At 41.4% G+C, this 25,041-nt stretch overlaps 1 protein-coding gene across 1 annotated transcript in view; it reads right to left on the reverse strand.

The window, feature by feature from the left end:
* NUP205 (nucleoporin 205) overlaps window positions 1-25,041 on the reverse strand; it is a 1,199,422-nt gene that overhangs the window by 725,700 nt on the left and 448,681 nt on the right. The window contains 1 exon segment of the mRNA XM_044087173.1: window positions 10,847-10,928. Coding sequence (XP_043943108.1) covers window positions 10,847-10,928 — 82 coding nt within the window.

Consider the following 25,041-nt stretch of genomic DNA (forward strand, 5'->3'; position numbering starts at 1 on the left):
GGACTGAAACTTGAGGTACTCCACTTGTCACTTGTCTGGAGCTGGATTTGAAGTCGGCTACTTTTACAGTCTGGGTTCTGTCAGTAAGCCAGCTGGCAACCCGAGTGACATAGGGATTTAAGCCCAGCTTAGTAAGTTTATCTATGATTCCAGAGCGGGGGATGGAGTCGAAGGCCTTGGCAAGGTCCAGCTAGGCTGTGTGGACGGCCTTGGTGAGGTCCAGCTAGGCTGTGTGGACCGCGTTACCCTCATCCACAGCTTTGGAGACTGATTTGAAGAAGTCAATCAGGTTCAGGAGACAAGATCGGCCCTTCACGAACCCAAACTGGGTGGGGGTTCAGTGTTTGAAGGTTGTCAATGTTTTTGTTTATAAGTTCCATGATAATGCATTCCATGCCCTTGCAGATCAGGCTCGTCAGACTGATGGGAAGGTAGTTCCCGGGATCCAAGATAGATTCCCCCCCCCTTGGGGAATGGGATAACTGTAGCTGTACGCCACTCAGTGGGCACAAAGCCTGAGGTGAGGCTATGATTAAACACTCCTATTCACCCCCTCTGTTTTGGATTGGGGTGCAAGTGAAAGAACAAATGGCAATACTTACATTTTACATTGCTGCTGTCATACATGTAAACAGCATGCCTCACCCAATCCTCAAAAAGGCAGTCACCTCCTGTATACACTTCTTAAGTCAGAGTGGGCCAACAATAAACAAGTAAAATACCACACTAACATATTTCAACTTGATACCATCAAGTGTGTGTGTGCGTCTGTGTGTGTGCATGGTTTACTATCAAAATATTGTAAAACAATTGCATTCCCGCTCATAAATACAAATGGAATGCTCAAATTTAAAATAAAGTCTGCTCACAACATTGACTCCAATATCCGACAACTGCGGAGTCAATGTTAATGTCCAACAGGAAACACTATAGTGCATAAATACAGTACATTGTCCCCTGCATCCCCCCCACACCCCCTGCTAACTATATATTTCAACTCCAAGATCGCACTACAGTGAGGAAAGGGATGAATGTCCCACTCCGCACTGTACTGTTATCTCTAGCCCTTAGATCAACTTCATATCAGCGAATGCACAGTGGCATTCACTGATATGAACTACCGACAGTCGGCAACTTGGCAGTCGACCACCTGCCATTCGATAAATCGTTGCAGAGCATCTGCATTCACGATTTTGATAGCAAACATATATATATATATATATATATATATATATATATATATATATATATATATATATATGCGCCCTAACTCCTACCCAATTCTTCTAGGTTTGCTGGTGTGCTTTAACTTGCAGCTCTTACAGAGTACACTGCCCCTAGACAAGTTATAGAAACCTTCTGTGCAAATACCCGAGGTATGACTGTGAGGAAAGGTAAGGAAAAAAATGACCACACTATCCCCAGCCCCCACACAAGATGTAGCAAATATCTGAGTAAACGTCTAAACAGGGCCAGTTTTAGACTACGTGAGACTCAGTATGACATTGAAAATGAGGGCCCTCCCTACTAAGCTGATATCTAAACCCCTTAGACAACTGGGGGATGTGGAAGCTGTCAACCCCCAAAAAGCTTTGAATATCCAGATGCCCTGTGAGGCATTTCATCTTCTTTTTGAACAATAACGATTGTTAACCATTTTTTCCATCATCCAAAATAGTTACTTATGTGCCCCAGTACACACGCACTATTCACCAACACCATAACCTTATTTGCAGATGTTGCTAGACACCAGAGCAGCAGGAAAATCCCACACAGGGACAGGAAGGACATGGAAACTCTACACAGAAGCCGCCACAGCCAGGGACTCAGCCAGAGAACCAAGTGCTGTGGCATGGCAACACTATTCACTGCATGAATGTACAAATGACTGGTTGCTTTCACATAAACCCTGCACAAACCTTGTAAGGCAGCCACTTACTGTATACATCGCTGAAGGATATGAAGTCTGAAACTCAAATGTCAGTCAATATTTAGAGACTACAATCCGCAGCAAATTACAAAAAAACAAACACACAAACACTCGCTCTCTACAAGAATCAGGCTAAAATATGAGGCAAAATCAGAGACAGCTGAAAACTTTGAATGTTTCTTCACACACTTTTTCCCTAACAAAGCCAATAAAAAAATCCCAACTTGCTTCTCAGAAATACACATACTAGTCCAACAAAGACATAGCTTAATGACTCTATAAACTGACCAAACAGGTCACTTGAATTCAAACTGCCTCCCCCCACCAAGACGTTGCAGTCACTTGATAGTGTACACCTCAGATGTCATATAAAAATTGTTACACTGATGTATTTTTGCTTCATAAAAACAGTAGTCACATCTCGTATTATAACTTGCTTCAGCCAAATATACATTAGTCCTAACAAAGCCAGAATTAAAACAGCAAATAACAGACAATCAAGACATCTCCCCAATACCAATAGCCCACCCACAATATCTAGTCTAGCTCTATCACGTTTACTGTAATGTAATTTTGTTTCACAGAAACAGTAGTCACAGCATTTATTCCATTTTGCTTAACCCAAACATCAGAGTCAGTCATTTCATCCATAGAAAGCCACATACCTCCTCTGCCCACCCAGAAGCATCTGGTTTGACCCAATCATGATACTAAAAAAAAAAATAACTGTTACGATAATGTATTTCTGCTGCACAGAAACAGTAGTCATAGTTTGTATTTCATCCTGTTTAGCCCAAATACACAAGTCTTACAAAGTCAGAACTGCTACAGCAAACAGCAGGGGCAATCATTTCATCCAAACACATTCCCCATACCCACTGACCACCCAAAACTACATGGTACGATCCTGCCTATGGTTATGTAACTTTTGTTTCACAGCAGTAGTTGCAACTTGTATTCTGGATTGCTTCACCCAAATACATATTAGTCCTGCAAAGTTAGATTTCTGCAGCAAACAGCAAGGCCAATCATTTCAACCACAGGCAACCCTTATACACAAACTTAAAACACTGCCAGGGTTAAAAAATAATGGTTGAAGTATTTTTGCTTCACAGAAACAACAGTCACACACTGTAATTCCAAATTATTTCATCCAAATATGCATTAGTCCTGCAAAAGTAGAATTACAACTTTATCAACAGACAGACCCATACCCATTGTTCAACCACAATTTCTGGTTTGAATTTTCCAAGTTCAAAAATAACATTGATATGTATTTTGTTCCAAAGAAATGATAGTCACAGCTTGTATTCCAGTCTGTCTCACCCAAATACACATTAATCCTCTAAAGCCAGAATTACGACAGCAAACACCAGGTCCACTCATGTTATCCACAGACAGCCCCCATGCTCAGTGTCTATCCACATACAGTGGATATAAAAAGTGTACACACCCCTGTTAAAATGTCAGGTTTTTGTGATATAAAAAAATGAAACCACAATAAATCACTTCAAAACTTTTCCCACCTTTAAATGTGACCTACAGCCTGTACAATTCAAGTAAAAAACAAACAAATCTGTATGGGGAAAAATATAAAAAATGAAAAATGTACAATAAGCTGGTTGCATAAGTGTGCACACCCTTAAACTAATACTTTAAGCACCTTCTGATTTAATTGCAACATTCAGTCTTCTTGGGTAGGAGTCGATCAGCATGACATCTTGACTTGGCAATATTTGCCCACTCTTCCTTGCAAAAGTCTACAAATCGGTCAGATTACGAGGGCATATCCTGTACACAGCCCTCTTCAGGTCACCCAACAGATTTTCTACTGGATTTAGATCTGGGCTCGGGCTGGGCCACTCCAAAACTTTAATTTTCTTCTGGTGAAGCCATTCTTTTTGTTAATTTAGATGTATGTTTGGGGTCATTGTGTTGTAAGGCGAAATTCCTCTTCATCTTCAGCTTTCTACCAGATACCTGAAAGTTTTGGGCCAAAAGTGACTGGTATTTGGAACTGCTCATAATTCCTTCCATCTTGACTAAAGCCCCAGTTCCAGCTGAAGAAAAGCAACCCCAGGTATTATAAAATGATTTATTGTGGTCTGATTTTTTATATTACAAAAACCTGGCCTTTTAACAGGGGTGTGTACACCTTTTATATCCACTGCAGATCTCAACTGTCTCTGATTTTGCCTTGTACTTCAAACTTGACCCCAAAAATTTGTAATACTCTGGTAAATCATGAAGATTACAGCCTTTCAGTAATCAGACTTTAGAATTGTATACTTCTAATTCTTAACAAGATACAGACTGATGCAAAGCCCTGCTGTTCTATTAACTTTCTAAGATATCTAAATTAATATTTAAGACTTGCACCTGATTTCGGACCCTAGAACCTCATTATTTTGGGCTTTGTCTCTGATTCTTGAGCAAAGACATTGAGAGTTATGCATTACCTGCAGTACTTGGTTTGATCCTGCTAAGATTAGGACTTGGAAAACACAGACACACGCACATGCACACACAAACTTAATTCCTGCAATCCAAAAATGCAAAACGACCTTTGCCCCTGCATTTGCATGACACTTTTATGGGTTTAGTCTGCACCTGCATGCTGACAGTAGTGCGGTAGTGGTGCTGCGGTAGCGTTGTCGCCTCACAGTAAGACGTTGTCCTGTTCGATTCTCAGCTAAAGCATCTTGTGTGTGGAGACATGCGTGAATGGGTGTACCTTCGTTGAAGGTTGTGCGTCAGGCCTGGCAAGTCGGTACGTAAAAATCTACTGCCAATCATTAGCGGACCGGAGTTCCGCTGTGGCAACCCCTAACCGGGAAAAGCCAAAAGATACAAGTCTGCAGGCCTGCATGTTGACATAGAACAGCTTTAAATGTTGAGGTAATATTCCAATATTAGTCTTGATTCAGCTGCAGCCAAATCAAGACTAAATTGGTATTCATCATACCATCAAATGCAGTGCAACTGCACTTGTGTGGCTGTCGATACTGTTAATAGGTAAGATTTAGTTTAACCCATTTTCAACAAAGGTTATGGTACTACATCAACTATCGCCACATCTCGAGTCAATGCCACTCTCTTACCTTCTCTTCAACAGTCATGCCCGACTGTCGCAGGTCTTCTCTCCATCCATCTCTTGGATGAACAACAACCTTATTTCTTATTTTCTTCCCATCTTTCCAAAATCCACTCTGCCAAATCATCGTCTGCTTTCCTGCACCATGCCTGAACTGCCATAACCTGTACTCTCTGATATTCTCTGCAACCACAGCTTCTCTGGCTACTGCTCTGATGTTACAATTTCTTTATTCTTTCCACAGTGTGCATCCCACCACCCATCTACGCCACTTTACGCCCATCACTCAGATTTCCTCAGCTGCTCCTTCCTTTCACCACCCAGGTTTCTGTGCTACACAAAAGTAGTGGTTGCACTACTGTTTTGTGCACCTTTGGCTACAACCCTTCTGAATCTAGCTTTGACCTCCTCATTCAAACTTAGCTTCACTTCAATCAGCCCTCCCAGATACTTGAAGTTAACCTGTTGCAGTATTTCACCTTCTACCTCAAGTTTCAAATTTTCTGATGTCCCATTTTCTGCCTTCCACAAGAACTGTTTTGTCTGTACTCTTGTTTCATTCCATGTGCCTAGAGTTTTGCATTCCATTCCCCTATCATTTGCTGAAATTTCTGTTCACAGTCTGCTTGTAATGACATATCTGCATACAGCAGCTTTGTTGAACTGTCCCCTCAAATCTCTCTGCTAATTTAGCCATCACAAGTATTAACTGCAGTGGGCTGACAGATTAACTCAGATGCACACCCACTCCAAATAGGAACCCCCTCTGTGAGTCTGAACACCATTGATACTTGCGTTACTGGGTCCTTGTGCATTACCTGCACAAAATGCAAATGTTTCTGGGACTTTGAACCATCACATGATTGGCCACCTCCTCTTTCTTGGGATCCTGTAATTAGCTTTCTCCAAGTCTAGGAATCTCCAGCTACGACTTTTTCCCTTCTTTTGTACTATCTGACTCACTGCAAACTTTGAGTAGGTTTTGCTGCATCCTGACCTGACTATGACCGGCTTATCTTCCATATTTCTTTCTACTACTTTGCTTATCCATTTATCTGTCACCCTCTCCAACAGTGTAATTGAATGTGACAGTAGTCTGACACCTCTATACTGCCCACAGTTGTGAAAGACACTTTTGCTACTGCACACTGGCACTAGAATGCTTACTCTCCAGTCATCTGGACTATGCCTCTTTCTCTATAATGCTACGAATATCCTCAAGAGCCATTTCTCCCCTAACTCACCCAGCATCTTGACTATATCCGCTGCGATCTCACTAGAGCCCACTGCTTTCCCTTTCCTTAGTGCCATTCTTATTTCTAGGGTGGGCTCCTCTTCCTCTTTCACTGTAGGTAGTGCACAGGATAGTACAGTGTTTGTGGGGTTCTCTTCATTCAGATGATGTTGGAAGTACTCTGTTCATCTGCCTTTGATGTCCTGTGGACTGATGAGCAAGGTGGCGTTAGTATTTATTCATAAGGGATGCCAATACCATCCTTTGATGTCCAGTGGATTGGCGAACAGGGTGATGTTGGCATCCATTATGAATGGTGTCTGATCACAGACTATCTTTTTGTCTTTACCTTGTAACCCGACAGAGATTCTTTGTACTACCTGCAGAGTTCTGTTCCAGAAGCCAGTAGATTGCTTTTGCAACTGCACTCTTAGCCTCTTTGTTAAATGGTTTACTATTGAAATTCTGAAAATGCATTCAATGTCAACCCGGAATGTGGAAATCCATAACATCTAGCAAGCATACATGTCGAAACTGAATACATTGATATCGAAGTTCGATGTATTAGACATAGCAGTAGATGATGTCAGTCACCCAAGCTATGCAGCGTAACATACCGTTACATTCTACAGTCAACAGCATGTGTATTTTACTATTTTGTATGGGGCAAGCCCCCGGCACCCCCCACACCCCCTGCACATTACATATACCAAGTCCAAGAACACATTACAGTGGAGAAATGGGTTAACTCCCTGTTCCTCACTGTACCGTGATCTCTACTCAATACCAAACTCAGATTATAGAAAGACACTGCCAATTTGGTATTCTGTATTTGATGTAGTCTGGTTTGGCACTGTGCCCATTGGACAAGTGTCTTTCAAACACATGCCATTCGAGTACAGGCACTTCGAAATTTCAATAGTAAACCTGTTAAACTAGCAGTATACCTTGAAGCCTGGTTTGTTTTTTCTATCGCACAATTTTTCCTGCACTCCTTTCTTCTGATACCTTTCTGGACTTCCACATTCCGTCACAAGACTTCCTTACTTACTTTATTCCCACAACTGGCTTCATATCTGTTTTATAGTCTTCACACATGCTGTTTTGAGATGTTGCCATTCTTCAACGTCACCTACTTATTCCTCTTCCTGAGGTGTCAGAACTCAGAGTATTTCCTTGAAGTTTTCTGCTTTCACTCCAATCAACTTCCAGGTCTTCAGCCTAGTCTCTGGTGACCTTACAGCCTTCTCTGACCACTACTTGAAGCTGACTGTGGCCACCAGTGGTTTATAGGGGTTTACTAAGCTAATACCCACAAGGGACTTTTTAAGCCTATCTATGCATCCCAACTCTCTGACACGTTCTGGTACCCTTGATAAGTGTAAGCAGGGGTTTGGGAGATTAAACATTTACAAGCAGGGGCTTGGGAGATGAACCATTTACAGGCAGTCTATGTCCATTAGAGAAAGGTGCCAAAACAGGGATGAATTTTCTGTTCCTCATCCAACTGTCCAAGTTACACGAACTGAGTTAGGGAGAAACACTGCTTCACATTGATGGGGAGCTTGTTCCAGAGAAGGGGGTAGTTTTTGGGATACACACCTATCTCTTAGGCTGGGGGATGACCATTTCATTGGGGATAACTTTGCAATCTGTGATTTTACCCTCTTTACTAGGAGGAAATATACATGAGTTGCATGCTGACTAATCCTGTATGTGACGTTGTCACTTTGCCTTGCTGAATTATGTATTGGCCATCAAGCCATTTGCCAAACAGAACTCAAGAATGGCCCTTCCTCCTTTATTCCTGTAGCCCCTTAATCATATAAGGGATCCAAATATAAAGAGCAGTGCCCCGCCAATAAGAACTCAGGCAGTCTTTATATTCTTTGTCTAAATAGGAGCATTCAGGTCCCCCATTATCACCACAAACTCATGTCCTGATTTATTTAGTAGGTTCTACGACTGCTGCCTGAATGCACTACGTTCCTCTCCATCACAACTCTGTTGTGGGGCACAGGCTGAAATTATGAATACTTCGCTATCCTTACAGTGGAGTCTGACTGCCAGGAGTGTTACTAATTATGACGACATCCCTCACAGACTTCAGAAGTCTCTCTCACCACAACTCCCACCCATGTAGTCTGCCCACTCCCTGAGAAGTAGACTTTAGATCCCAAGCCAAGTGGCTTTGCTGCACTGCCCTTCCACCATGTCTCCTATATTAACAAGATGTTCAGTCTCCTCCTTACCACCACATCCAAGATCACTGGACATATATTCAATCAATTCTTTGTTCATGTTTGGCAGGTTGATTGGTTTTAAGTCCAGCTTTCAGTCAACAGAGCTATCCCAGGTAATCCAGCCTGGCAATTGAAGACCGGACAGTAACTTTATTGTCCCAGTGCAGCTGAGCTTCATGCCCAGCATACACTGGCCAAGAGGCGAACAGAACACTCCTGCCACCTTTAGCAGGGGTCTCTGGAACAGGTTGAAGTTGTCCGGGTTTTCAACCCACTTATCACTGGCAAATAGAGATGTCCATTTGTTGGCGACATTAGTCAATGCAAACAAGTCCCCTAGAGCTAGTTTTTACACCAAGTGACTAACCCTGGAATTGTGAGCATTCTGCAATCCCTACTCTCCTATCTAGAGGACACTATGCACAACATATGAAATGCCTAAAGCAAATGATCTACAAAACTCTTACCTTAACAAGCACCACCTACAGTCTGTGCTCCTGCCCACTTCATTCAGTTATGGCTTATTTTAAAGTGGAAACACCCAGTATGCTTGGATAGGTGGGGGGAGCTCCATATAGACACGGGGAGAACATACAAACTCTACACAGGTAGTGCCTGGAGTGCACTGCGTTTGACCTGTAAGGGCTACATATATTTTATCAAAATTGGTAATCTTGTACATGATAGCACCCAAGTACTCAAACGGTGCGATCCATGAAAAAATGGGAACGGTACTACAGAAATTCACTGGATATTACTCGCATGAAACAAAAGGCTCCAGTTAACAAATCTGAGGTATCAACAACTGGCAAATAAAACACCAAAACAAAATTCAAAATCTTGAAATATGAGGCCCAAAATTACCAACCGATTTTCTCACCATATTAAGCCTGACAAAGCTGTAAAAAGACTGATAAGTAAAAGCAAATAAACACCACCACCACTAAACAAAAGACACTTCATAGAGAAGAAATGCAGATAAAAAGGCAGCTAGACACAAACTTAAAGTGTTGTTTTAAATCTATATTGCATAATAGATTTGTAAAACACATTGCAAAGTCATTATGCGGCAGTTAGACATTTACCAACTTTGCATGCATAAAAGATCAAAACATATAAAAGTAATCTATTAACTATTGTTTAAATCTAGTATACAGTAATGCAACCCAGGAAAAAATAATTACTGTTGTTGTTGCCTTTCGGCTTTTCCCGGTTACGGGTCGCCACAGCGGAACTCCGGTCCGCTAATGATTGGCAGTAGATTTTCATGAATGCCTAGGTGCCAAGCTTGACGTTCAACCTTCAACTAAGGCACACCCATTTTACAGCTTTGTCAGGCTTAATATGGTGAGAAAATCGGTTGGTAATTTTGGGCCTCATATTTCAAGATTTTGAATTTTGTTTTGGTGTTTTATTTGCCAGTTGTTGATACCTCAGATTTGTTATCTGGAGCCTTTTGTTTCATGCGAGTAATATCCAGTGAATTTCTGTAGTACCGTTCCCATTTTTTCATGGATCGCACCGTTTGAGTACTTGGGTGCTATCATGTACAAGATTACCAATTTTGATAAAATATATGTAGCCCTTACAGGTCAAACGCAGTGCACTCCAGGCACTACCTGTGTAGAGTTTGTATGTTCTCCCCGTGTCTATATGGAGCTCCCCCCACCTATCCAAGCATACTGGGTGTTTCCACTTTAAAATAAGCCATAACTGAATGAAGTGGGCAGGAGCACAGACTGTAGGTGGAGCTTTTCTCCCCGGGCCTCTACTGAAAATGGAAATATATCCAGCTAGACTAGCCCGGTTAACAAATGTAAAATAAATAAATAAATAAATAAATGTCTTTTGAATACCTATCCAACCGCAGGGAGGACGATTTAAAAGAATGAAAGACATTTGCACTATTGTTGACTGAAGATAAAAAGCTATACCTCACCTTTGCAGGACACAGCCCCTGTTGTCCTCAATACCCTTTTTTTACAAATATAGTAAAATTCAGAAATCACAAAACCTCAAAGTTTAAAAAATACATCCTTTTATAACAATGCCAAATATGCTTTCATTGCCGAGGCCATGTGACCAACTTGTTTCTGAAACCAGATTACCAGCATTGCAAACAGAAATTCGGCCTTGGCACAAACAAGTCAGAGAACATCTTTGTTGTTAATCTGCTTCTTATTTCCAATGGTCAGAACTTGATCTGCAGTGTCTATCAAATTACTCTGCTAAAGAAAATTTATTTTTAACAAGTTTCTCATTCTCTTCATGTTTTAACTGCACCCTCTTAATCATATAAAGGCTCCAAATATAAGGAGCACAGGAATCCAAAAATGAATGCTTACCATCATCCACAGTGATAAGTTCTTCTGCATCTTCACTATCTAAGCATTCCACAAAACCAGCCATCAGGGTCAGACTCACAGTCTGCAATGAGATAAACATCTGTGCAGCACATTAATCAAAGGACATTAACGTTTTGTTAGTTACATTTCTTAAGGAACATGTACAGCTAAAACAAAAATACATTTCCCACCACATCATCTTAACTACAGTACTGACTTTTTGGCATCGCTAAGTTTTTTGTACTGTCTTCTGATTTGTTACAATTCAAAATGGTCTCACTGCAGGCTGCCATGCTGTCAATTTTGTGTCCTCATAAGATATCATCATGGAGGGAAAAATCATACTTTCATTAGTCTTACCTTCCTGCTTTCTTTGATAACATCTGGTGAGAGTGTAGTTACTATTTTATGGACTCCTTTTAGCTTAGTTTGTGGAGGTTTCCATAAGTTTCTGCAGGTATATCTGAATGTTATGGCTGAAACAGTTGCTAATGTAGCTAACTTTCATGCAAGTACAGAATGTAGCTCTAGATCATACTTTCCAGCTGAGTTGTAAAGCTGACCCTCTGTGACTAATTTTACATTTTGGATGGCCTTTTAGATAGAACTGATGCAGCTAATCAGCAGGCAAATTATTGTTTAAGGATAAATATCATAAGAAATGAACCCCCCCGCCTTGAATAACTTGCCAAGAAAATGCATGCAGTGATTACAAGATACTGTCATAAATATAAAAAGGTATTAATGCAAGATTTTCTACAAAGCAAATATGTACAGTGAAACTACAGAAACAGGTAAAAGGAAGGAAAGAGGATGAAAAAGGGACCAATATTCCCATAAACTCCAGGGTCTGGCTGCAATTCAATAATAAATACAGGTTTAAAGTTGCTCTTTTAGAATAAACTAAAGAATAATGTGAATTCAGTTATTACAGGATAGTCAGGATGGAGAATTGTCAGCTGCTTTAAATCAGGAAAAAGGGAAATTAGTCTGATTCAAAGATCTTTAGGCCAGGATAACAAAAAACAATGTCATGACATAGAAAGGAGATGTTATTTAATATCAGTACAATAAGACTTGTAACTGAAAACAAATATGGCTAAATTTAGATGACCTGCCCCTGTCTTTCTCGGTTTTAAAGTTGCTTATACTCTCACTAATATACCTGACGTTATGTCAGGAGGAGAATTTTAATATTGCATTAAATCCAGAAAGGGATAAACTCTCAGCAGATACAGACAAAAACCTCAAACCACAACAATAAAACAATAGTGGAATAATCTGGATTACTTGACTTAGAGACATTTGTATCCATTGGACCTACACATTTCTTGGAAACAGCAGAGGCATAGCTAAGAATCATCTCAGAGTTATCGCCAGCATGTTACTACTGCAGTGTGGCAATCATGTATATCCTCTCTGCCACATCACTCCCCCATACATATTGATCTACACATCACACGCTCTCATTAGCCAGGGAAAGATTGGAAATTTGACCCATTAATCTTTAGGAATGCTAATATAACTATCAAAATGAATGCATGTATATGGCAATATTGGCCAGAACTTTAATTACACTGGAGGAGATTTTTTTCTCTCATAATGAGGTTACTTTAAAAATCAAACTGTGAGAATTTGTTTCACAAACAATGAATGCATCAAAGCTGAAAATCAGTCATAGAACATTCTTTCAAAATTAGAAAACTCATTTAAATTATATGTGGCCTTTTCCTTGAGCCTAACATTCCTTGGCAATAATTTCTGTTTTCTTCTCTTTTTCAAACATCTCATAATACTTCTCACTAATTATATAATAACCCCCTCTCCCTCCAATAATTATACAACCCCCCCTCCACTAATTATATAACAAGCCCCTCTCCCGTCACTAATTATTACAACCCCCTCTCCCGTCACCAATTACTACAACCCCCTCTCCAGTCACTAATTACAACCCCCTCTCCCGTCACTAATTATTACAACCCCCTCTCCAGTCACTAATTATTACAACCCCCTCTCCCGTCACTAATTATTACAACCCCCCTCCCGTCACTAATTATTACAACCCCTCTCCCGTCACCAATTACTACAACCTCCTCTCCAGTCACTAATTACAACCCCCTCTCCAGTCACTAATTATTACAACCCCCTCTCCAGTCACTAATTACAACCCCCTCTCCCGTCACTAATTATTACAACCCCTCTCCAGTCACTAATTATTACAACCCTCTCCCGTCACTAATTATTACAACCCCTCTCCCGTCACTAATTATTACAACCCCTCTCCCGTCACTAATTATTACAACCCCTCTCCAGTCACTAATTATTACAACCCCCTCTCCCGTCACTAATTATTACAACCCCCTCTCCCGTCACTAATTATTACAACCCCCTCTCCCGTCACTCCTCATAACTTCTCCTTACTACTCTAATTTTTCTGTATTCTCTACTTTTCTCTACATTCTTCTCCTGCTCTCCCACACTTCTCCTTGTCTACTTTCTCAAACATGTTGTTATAACCATGCTCCATCAGTTCATCAGATACATAAAACTGTACCTCTGTCTTTATCAAAGCCTGTTGAAAGGACTGCAAAATAAAATGAATTCCTGAAAAATACTTCACCTACCCTTCCTGACTATAATGCAAGTAATTAAAATTATACTTTAAAAAAATTGTTACTCGATATTAGCAATATCCCCTCACACTGTTCATTCCACGTATCTAGGGAGATTACAAAAATGACCTTTAACTTACATTGCAATATTAAATAACCAAGGATGGCGAAGAAAAAATGTATTTGTCTTTAAGTCAAGGAGAGGCGTTTGGTTCCCTACTCTTGAAGATTATTCTCAGGCATCATTGCGTTGGCAGTATCTCACAGACATATCGAACCCACAGCCAATCAGGTGATATGCTAAGTTACTTGTTCTCCATTTACACTCCAATACAGTTAATAAAATGACTCAGTCAAAATCTGGGAAGATAGCAATTTATGTGGAGGGAAAAAAACTGCTCCCACATTGAAGCACCTTATTAACATCACACAGTATCACGAGTCTGTGGATATTAAGATGTTAAAATATATATATATATATATATATATATATATATAGATAGATAGATAGATATATATATATGTATATATATATATATAGATAGATATATATCCCTATCTCCTGCCTCACATGAAAAGCAGAAATGACACTGTCTTCCTTGGGGGTATCAGTAGCCTTCAAAACAGCAGCATTATGAATTGTTAAAATATCAAGAAAAGGTCCCTAAAATGCAGATATGTTGAGGATATCTACATCTCAAAAATCTAATTCAGGTTTAGATTACAGCAGTTTCTATGAATCCATAGAAATGTCTGGTCAAGCAGATACATAACAGGACAACCAATAATTAAAGTCTTACTCTGAGGATCAAAATACTACACCAAAAAAATCATAAGCAAGAAAATGTAATCTTTAGAAGATCTAAGAAACAAATAAGAAGGGGCAGGGTTGAATGAGACCACATGGGCAGCAATAGTAAAAGTAATTTTCTTCTACTGCCACAAGCCAAATGTGTTCAACAAACTATTTCAGATGTAGCAACATGCCCCAGACAGAACTATGGAAACAGGTTGGACCAAATACAAGTACTGGAGATGAGACCAAACTAAAGCAGCTTTGTTATTTATGATATGATACATACATGACTGAAGCTTTATGTTTTTTGTGAACATCTTTGCTATAATTGTCTCCAAGTATGTTATTCCATATTTTCCTCTGGCTCCATTTAAGAAATGGGCAATGTCCAATAGTGTTAGCCTGTTCAAAAATGTAAATAAACAAAAAATGTCTGTGTGGTTTGATCCTGCCATGCAATACAAAGATTATACAACCAGACAATTTAAACCTTACAGGAATGATACTGGCTTATGTCTACTTGGAAAGCTAATGAATTGTGTTTAATCAACACGCACAACTATGGATACCGTCTTCACTTAGCAATCTGCTTCCTGGGACAAGACTCCATCGGAATGGTTTAGTACTTTTCAGCAGCTGAGTAACATACAAAATCAGGTTTAATGGTACGTTTTAAGTTACATATTTGAAATGGATGACTGGAATGTCTGATTTTTTTTGTTCTCAAAAATAGAAACTTTAGTGCTTATTACTCATTACAACCATTTTTTTTGTTGTATTTAATGATCCCTTTATCAAATTGCTTCAAAATGTTCTCTTTGTACAAGAAATTTTAATAAAAATTAAAACAAACACCACATCAGGCAAAGTTTGGAGATTCATAAAGAAGGATATTCAATTCTTAAAAACAGTATGAGGTTCTCTGGCCCACACAGAAGTCCCTCCAATTTCTTTTGGTTGAGGTGGTATCAGTCCCCCCCCCCCCTTTAAAAAAGTATCTTTCAAAATAAAAATACATATTTCATACAAAGCCAGTCTTCTATGTGAAATCCCACAGGTGAGGGTGGGGAATGTAGATGGGCAGTAAACATGCAGAACACCCTTCAGAAAAAAATTATCACAACCAAGTAAGCTTCCAACTCTTCCACACTGAAAACACACAAAGAACTTTTATCATTTATTATTTGTTGCTTTTGTTGACTGGGAAAGTGACTGGGTGGAAACCTACTTTTTAGTGGAGGCCCAGGGAGAAAAACCTCCATAAGATAGAGAGAGAAAGCAACATACATACATACATAGTGCAATGAATCATTTGAGTATGTAATAAGAAAAAACTGATTGTTTCAGCATACCATAGGGAGAAAAACACCGACAAGATGCATGTGAACAGTCAGCAAACAAGCAACACAAATCATTCGAAGGTAAATCAGAATTAGTGTTCAGATGAAATTTTGATCCACAGTATTTTACAACAGCAGAACTGTGGTGTAACTTCATACGGTAAAGTCAAGTAGAGAACGGACAGTGTATGTGGCCACGCAGACACAGCAGTACAGAATAAGACAGAAGTAGTGATTTTAGAGCAGGATAGGATAGAGTGGATACAGGTAGTTTATAGGTTCATAGGTTCATGGGTTTATACTAGGCTATCTGCCCTAAGGCATTTATAAGCCTAGCCCAAATTTTTGTGGCTTACGCCACCCCTTATATGAAAAAATACTGTGCCCATTAGTTTGTTGTGCCTCTGTCCAGCAGTGACACAGATATGATTCCCGGGGTAAACCTACGATCTCCCATCCACAGGTCTAGATTTCTCTTGAACAGAGTCAGCGAGGTGCTCTGTCTCACATGGACCGGGATTTTATTCCACAGCATAGGGAGTCTCTGAGTGATAAATCTATCCCTCCAGCACGTCCTATTTATATCCGTGCTAAGGTTTAAGTCGCTTGCTCTAGTGGTTTTGGTGGATTTGGATTTTTGAGGTGGAGCATGTCCATTAATTCCGGGTTGGACATGGCCTTGTATGTCAGGCACATGTCACCTCTGAGCAGACGGTATGCGACTGAATAGAGCTGAGTTTCCTCAATCTGGCAGCATATGACAGATTTTGGAGTCCCTTTATCCTTTTGGTGAGGAACTTTTGGGGTCTCTCCAATTGCTGCAGATGTCGGGTGAGATACATCCCGAATGGGGCATTGTACTCGATCATTGGTCTGATAAGTGAAGAGTACAGGGAACAATGACCTCACTAGATCTGGATGTGAATCCTTCATGATCAGGTGGGCAATGTAGAAGGTCTTTCTAACCACTTTAGCAATGTGAGTGTCAAAAGAAAGGCCACTGTCAACCTGGGTCCCCAGGTCCCTGATAACCTCTTCTGTGCTTAGTGGATTGCCACCTATATGGTAGCTTGGGGTTACCTTGTTTTTCCCGAAGGGTATGACTATACATTTTTTGGCGTTTAACTTCAGGCCATGGCTCTGGCACCAGCTATCTGTTTCCGTGAGTCCCTTCTGAAGGATATCCATGTCCGATGCACTTTCCACTATGGCGCCCAGTTTGCAGTCGTCTGCAAACTTTGTCAGCCAAAGTCCTCCCATGTTGGCCTGTACTTCTGAGAAGTAGATGCCAAACAATAGGGGGCCAAGGACCGAGCCCTGTGGGACACCACTTGTGACCGGCTTGTAGTCTGACACAGCGCCAGCAACTCTAACCCTGTGGGTTCTGTCCTTAAGCCAGTTTGCAGTTTAGGGAAATTAGTCAGGTATGGCACATGAACAAAGCCATGAGACCTTTAGGTTGTTAGATTGTCTGAGTAAGAATAAATAGAACTGTTTCAGTCCAGCACAAAACAAACGTCCCCAATTGTTTAAGACAAGGGATTCAGACAGCTGCCTATTGAACTTCTGAGGTGTATTAGTAGCTCTAGAAACAGATCCTCTGCAGGAACTTCCTCTAGTGAACAGAATACAAAGTCAAGGCACACAAAGTGTTGGACAAACCTGTATGAAGAAAGCATACTGAAAATGCAGCAGTGTTGGTGCAAGGCACTAAGGGTGCCAGTGTGTGTGCACACTGTAAATTCCACAACCAGGAAAACCTCGGAAGTTGAGCAAAAGATAATACTCCTAGCCATCCACACAAGATCTACATGAAGCTCAACAGTCTTACGTGGGATGATACAGAATACTAAACAAGGAAATACAGCAGCAACATGCGTTGACAGTGTAACAGAAGATCTTGGAAAAATCTTATCCTGGAAGACTTGTTGCAAAAATCTGTGCTCTGAACTCCAAGGCACAAAAATGCAGATTACAATCCCATTTGGTGTTAATATGAGGAAATATCAGAGACAACCCTGCCTGAAAGGATTAAAACACACACGAGTAAGCATCTGCTGATGGAACTACATCTATCTGCAAAACACAAAGGAGAACCATCTATCAGTGCCAATCATCAATCACTAAGGATACAGCTGAAATGGGTGCTTTCAGCTATCACTGTACTTGTTCCACCTTTGAAGGGGATATAATTTATGTGGTAGATACAGGGGTGTTTCTTTTCTACAAGTAATCCAATATTGCATTGAGCTATGTGCCACTATGGACTATGGCCTCTTGCAGAATATGGATTATCAACTGTAATGTAGATAACCGTGCAGGAGTTTGCAGTCAGCAGCAACCTTTGTCAGTCACAAACAAATCAGTGACATCAGTTTGCACACTGAGCAATTATATACTGAAGACTAAAGGCATCCAGTACAGATACTCTGTGTAACACCAATGCTGACAAGTGTTTTAGGAGGAGTATGCAAACTCTGTGTATGAGCCAGTCAACTATCCATTGTGTAATATAGGGATCAATATTTAAGTGAATGAGTTTATCAAAAATACCAAACTGTATAACAATATCAAAGTGCTTAGCAAGGTGCAGGTAAGCAATGCACAATGATCTTCTATTATCAAGTACTTCAGTTACCTTCTCAGAGTTGTCCACCAGATTTTGGACATAGGACCTAACCTTTACAAAGTTGCACTGTCTTGGGCTGAGGGACTGTAGGTCGCCAATACCTAGGTTTATTAATTCCATTATAACAACATCCCCTTATTGTACAATTACTGGTAAGGCTAAATGGTCTACAGTTCATAGGGTGGTAGTTGTAGGGTCACTTTTTGTGGAGAGCCATTATGGCCATTCTACATGCCCCTGGCATGTATGCAGTACAGAAGCTGCCAGTAAATAAGTTTAGAAGGGGACCAGTGAGGCTATGTTTAACGCTGACTAGGAGACAACGTGAAACATTTTTAGGACACAAACAGCTGGTGTTTTTAGTTTTGGACAGAGTGACTTGGCTCCGACCAGAAATAATTATGGGAGAGGGGACTGTGTAGTAAAGGTGGAAAAACAGGAAGGGGAGCGCGGGAAGAGGTTGGAACTAAATTTATTTGCAAGAATACCGGAGATGACATTATCTGAGATAATTTCTGTGCAGAACTGAAAATTTTTCCAGAGCTTCGTAATGTAGCTAAAGACGACCTTACGATTATCTTTGGAAGAGAAAGTGATATTCAGTTTGTACAATGCTTTGCAACATTTAATCTTGTGTTCCAGTTCTTTGTACACCTTTCAGATCCAAAAAGTTTATTTCTCATTGCAACAAGTTACTTCTTCCTTTTACTGTAGAGTTTTTCTACCACCATAACAGCTTATTCTTAAATTTACATCGTACTTGAGCTGGACAAGGACATAGACTCTTGAGTAAAAACTAGTGGCATAAGGAACTGCATTTGTTAGAGTGTTGCCTGGGGAGTGCTTATCTGAAAGTGCTAGAAGGTTGGTTTTACCACAATCCCGTAATATTTTAAGGCAGGATGGGGTCTTGGCTTGGGTTCTTAAATGAAATAAGATGGCATGGGGACACTCCACGTATGGCAAATGTAGGTGCTTTGTTAATAAAAACAAGGTCAAGGAGAGTGGAACCTCTAGCAGTGAAAGATACCGTTTACTCGGGTCAAGGAGAGTGGAACATCTAGTGGTGGAGGATACCGTTTGCTTGGGAATTAATATTAATAGAGTTAAGTAATATACGTGCATATTTACTAAATGCCGTTGTGTATTTGCTAGTTTATGAATGGGTAGTGGAAGTCACCAACAATGACTGCACTAGGTTCAATTGTTAGGGACTTCAGTTAGCTGAGTTTATATCATGGGCAGCTAGGGATATAGATGGGGTTGTATACATGGCAGTGATATGGCAGCTGGACTGGTTTATTGATACTAGAAGGTCCAAGAATTTGGGGTTATCATGCGGAATTATCCGTAAAGTAATGAGGCTGTGAATGAATACAGATTCACCCCAACCCTCACCAGAAGGCCTGAACAAATGGCACGCACTATATACAGGTAAGGTGCCAGTGTTACCACTTTGCAGAGAGCAGGTTTTAGTAAATATACAGATATGTGGTCTTCTTCCTTTTTGTATTAAGAACCTTAAAGAATCTTCTCCAGTGAGTGCTTACTTCTTCCAGAAAGTACTGTGCAGTTCACCAAATTACAGATTTTCTTCACTTTGCTGAAAAAGAAGTTGTGTCATACCATAACGTTCCATCTGCATTGTCGATCTCCACTAATCCTTGACTGTGGGCTCGATTCTGAGCCTCTGAACTAACTCGGCCATTTACTTCAGCTCGCACCTTGCAAATTCTGGAGCTAGGCTCTATCCATAATGTTCCCCTCTAAATTACCTCAGATCAAGTTTGCCTAAATTAGTGGCAGACAGATAAAAAGTAATAAAGACAAAGACACCAGATATGTGTCCCTATTATGAAGCCAGTCTAAGAAAAATTCAATCCGCTAAGAGTCCCAAGGCCGAGTGAAGGAGGGTGGGAATGTCAAGGATTAGTGAAGATAGACAACACAGATGGAATGTTATGGCAAGATACAACTTCTTTATCTGATGATGTCAATCTTGACATAATCCTTGACGGTGGGACAGAGTCCCTAGCTGCCTGAATCTTGGGAGGTCTCACAGAAGAATATTCCTGAGCACCATCAAACTGAATGATGCATGTCCCCTAGAGACCTAGTCCAATTTGCAATGAGTGATAAAAGTATGAGGAGAAGACCATGTGGTTGCTGCACAAATATCATCTAAAGAAAAACTGCAGAAGCTGCTACAGCTCTAGTTGAGTGGGCTTTCACCGGGCGTGAAGGGTGAAGTCCCTTTGAAGGACAGATGAACAAAATTCAATCTCTGAGCCATTTACCTAAGGTAACCTTGGAAACTGGGTTACCTAAGGAAAGAGGAAAATGCAACAAATAGTTGGCCAGATTTTCTGAAACCCTTGTTCTGTGAAGATAACAATGTAATTGTCTATGAAAATCTAATAAATGTAGACAATACTCTCCTTTACTGGAAAAATTAGGGAAAAGACGGAAAGGTGCAATGCTTGATTTATAATGGATTCTGAGACTACCTTGGGCAAAAAGGGAAGGGTTAGTCCTGAGGGAGACCCTGACTTTGTGAAATATTATGTGTGTGTGTGTGTGTGGGGGGGGGGGGGGGGGTTTGAAGGACATAGCTTGAATTTCAGATACTCTTCTGGCAGAAGTGATAGCTACTAAAAATAAAGTTTTCCAAGTCAGAAATTTTAAATCGCACACAGCTAATAGTTCAAAAGAAGAAAGTGTAAGATTGTAGAACGGGGGTAAATGGAGCAATAGGCTCTTTAAATGGAGGTCTTAACATTAGGATTCCCTTCAAAAAGGCATTACAAAGTTTGTCTGACATAAGTGAGAAACCATCGAAACCAGTATGGAAATTCAGTATCGTGGCTGATGAGCCAAAGTGATAAAGATCAGCCAGGAAATCCAATACGTTATTCACAGGAATTGTATAAGGGTCCAGATCTTTAAGAGCCCATCTAGCAAATTTTTCCCATTTACTCTGGCACAGTTTCCTAGTAGAAGGTTTGTGATGGGCCACAATGCGCTGACGGACGGGAGAGGAAAGGGAAGAATGCCTGGCAATCATGGGAATTGGAGAAGGCATGCAGTGAGCTTGAGGTGTTGGAGATTTGGATGAACCCATCCTTCTGGATGAGATAATACACCTGGAGTTGGATCCAGAATCCAAGGTTTCTGAATTAGGTGAGGCCAAGTGAAGGGAAATCAAACTTGCTGAGGCCAGAATGGGGTGATGAGGATTATTGTGTTCTTCGACCTCGGCTTTCTTTAGAAACTGAGATATCAGGAGAGTTGGGGGAAAGGCATCCAGACCGGTGGGACAATCGCAATCGTGGAGAACAGCGTGTCTTGGCAACTCTCCCAGAGGGGAGATTAGGGCAAAGTAACTGCTGCACTTGTTCAGAAGGGAAGCAAACAGATTACAGCAAGTTTGGCCACAGTGACAGATCTTTTCTGTCATCACAAGATTGAGAGACCACTCGTGAGGCATCAGAATAGTTTGGCTCAGCTTGTCCACTAACACGTTGGAAGTCACCGGAATATGCATTGCTGTAAGAAAGTGGATGGAAGCAAATCGCCCATTGCCGCACTCTGAGGGCTTCTCGACAAAGTGGGTAAGATTTGGTTCCTCCTTGTTTGCTGACATACCAGACTACCAACATGTTGTCGGTCTGAATTGCCACTGTTCAGAAGGGAAGGACATCTTGAAATGCTAGGAGCACCACCCTCATCTCTAGAACACTGATGTGCAAACCGGCCTCCAGTTGGGACCAAGTGCATTGGACTGTCTTTCCCAGATAATGCCCCCCCCCCCACCTTATTTGGGAAGCATCCACAGTCACTATGGCTTGGGGCCGTGGAAAGAAGAAAGGACAGCCCGAAAGTATCTTGTTGGACTGGAGCCACCACGACAGATCTTGTTTGCAGCGATTGGTGACCAAGATGTGATGAGACATCTGCTGATTTACTAATGACCACTGGGAGGCCAGGAGCCACTGGAGAATACGCATGTGGTACCTGGCCAAGGGAACTAGAGTAACCGAGGCTGCCATTGAACCTAGCGCCTGTAAGATGAGACTGGCTGGAACACTTCTGTTGTGAATAATATGGTTCACTTGTGATCTGATTTTCTGAAGCCTTTTTAATGGGAGTGCAGCAATTCCTGTAACTATATTTAACACAGCTCTGATAAATTCCGGCTGTTGTGTAAGTTGCAGATTTGACTTTTCATAATTTATTGAAATGTCTAAAAAGTGCAAAGATGCCTAGTGTAATCTCTTGCCCGTTTTAGTTGATGCCTGGTGGTAGTGGTAAGGAGCCAGTCATCGAGATAAGAAAAACTCAAACCCTGCAGTCTGGGATGAGCTGCTACCACTGCCATGCACTTGGTAAACACCATTGGGGCTGTGGTGTGACCAAAGGACAGTGCTCTGAACTGGAAATGACTGGCTCCCAGCTGGAAGCACAGGAATCTCCTGGAGCATTTGTCCATTTTTTATATGGTAATATGCATCCTGAAGCTCTACAGAGCACATCCAATCATCTTCTTCCAAAAAATGGAAGTAGTGAATTAACAGAGACCATCCGGAATTTGGTTTGCTGAACTGCCTTTTTGAATTGGCTGAGATCCAAAATGGGTATCCAGTCCCCTGTTTTTTTTGGGCACTAAAGAACCTTGAGTAAAATCTGGATTCTCTTTGGTCTGGTGGAACTTCTTGAACAACTCTTTTTTTCTTTTTGAGCAGTTTTTGAATTTCTACGACTACTGCTTCCCTGTGACTGGGTAGAACACAGAGAAGTCTTTTTTGTGTTTTTGGAATTCAGGAAAGGGGAATAATGTAATCTCTGGAAATGATTCCCTGCACCAATTTGTCCGATGTCATCTGAAGCCAGGTAGACTGATGCAGGGATAACCTTCTCCCAACTGCCTCCAGGGGACGGTAATAGGGCCTCCATTCAGGAGTGCTGGTATGAGTTACCAGAGAAAGACTCTCTGGAACCCTGGATCTGTGGGCCACCTCTGCCTCTAGGATTGAATCTTCCTATGTTGCTTCCCCCTCTGGTCCACGGAAAGTCCTTGCCACATGAGTCCTGGAAAGGCCTGAGAGACTTTTTGAACCATAGCCCTCCACTTCTCTGGTTCCTGCAGTAGGGCCGTTGAGAAATGGAGAAGAGTACACCCAAGACAGAAAGTCTTTCCATCTTTCTCATATTTGGCCAGTGTGTCTTTTACTTTGGGTCCAAAAAGGAATGTTCCGTCAAATGAGACGCTGACAAAATGAAGACTTAAAATTGCTCCACAAAGTCAGAGAGGCACATCCAGGCATGTCTCCTAATGGCTATGCCTGAACCTGCTGCTTTTGTGATTAGCCTCACAGACAAATTAGAAATTGCTTCGAGGGTGGCGAGCTGAGAGGTAACGGTCTCGTACCTCTTCGGCTCCTGCAAGAGTATCTGGCAGCTCCTTAACCAGACCTCTATGAAGCCTGCTGAAGTCTGCCATGTAATTCAATGACCTGAAAGAGTAAGACCCTTTTGGTATGTACCTCACAAGACATCTACAACAACTGGAAAGGCCACAGAAATACCTCACAAAGAGGATTACCGGCCTCAAACAGATGCCCTACGCAGACAGTCTAAAAAAACTCCAGCTTTACTCTGTCGCATATCACCTACTCAGAGGCAATCTCTGCCTAACATACAAAACTATGTCAAACCCAGAGCTGTTGGACATGCTCCACTTAAATAAATCCCAATTCCTCCAAGCTACACGCTCTAGGGACCGAAACCTTGTCACCACAATAAACAGAACATGCTGGAGGGATAGATTCCTGTCCCAGAGACTTCCCATACTCTGGAACAAACTACCTATCTATATCAAAAAAAGCTCCTCATTAGCCCTCTTCAAGAAAATTATTTATGATTGGATGGGAGATGGGAAATTCACCCCGGGGATCACTTCTGTGGCTCTGCTTGACAGGGGCACAGGAAAATAATTTTCTTGGGTGGCAAAAGCCAGGGTACCATTCGGCTAGGCTTATATATGCTCTAGGGTCAATAGCCTAGTACCTACCTATGAAGCATAGATGTGCTTCCTGAACTTATCCATAGTCCTGGACTCCTTGTTAGGAGTATGGGTAGTAGGACTTTCTTCTGCAAGTTCCTTCTTTGTGGCTGTCGCTATCACCAAGGCATCTATGGGAACTCCCTTAGCCCAATGCTGCTCTTCCTTAGGGACAAAAAGGATCTGGTCAGGCCTCTTGGGGATCCGTTTAATAGAGTCAGGAATCGTCCAGGCCCACTGTGCAATCAATTTAACTAGATTGTCAGTGGGCGGAGAGATGCAAGAGGTAGAAGGTTGGGTACAAAAAGCCTCCAGGTATACAGACTCTTCCGAGGAAGGCTGAAGGGATGTCCAACCAGCCCTCTGTTTCAGGATTTCCAGGATGTCCCCAAAGGAAACATTAGGGGGTGACCTGGGGGAACCTTACTCCTCATAAAAATTGGTATCCTCAGTGACAGACTCCTCCGGGGAGTCTAAATGCTTCCTCTTGCACTTTTTCTTCTCATATATTTCCTCTGGGGGATGTTCTGGGGAAGTACCTGAAGAGGAAACCACTAAGGTGAGCCTTTCCTGAGGCTTTTGTGCCCTCTGTCTCAGGGGTAAGGCTAGCTGTAGCTCTGGTCGAGAGGATGCAAAATTTTGGCCCAACAGGGATGGCAAGGACAGAGTCCACAATGGACAAGGCCCTTCTCCATGATCTGAAAGGTTGACCCCCCCCCCCGTAGAGAGATGGGTGCCCAGAAAAGAAATAGACTCC

Source organism: Protopterus annectens, chromosome 11.part0 (assembly GCF_019279795.1).
Source record: "Protopterus annectens isolate FY-2018-M chromosome 11.part0, PAN1.0, whole genome shotgun sequence".
In the NCBI taxonomy this organism is placed as follows: Eukaryota; Metazoa; Chordata; order Ceratodontiformes; family Protopteridae; genus Protopterus; species Protopterus annectens.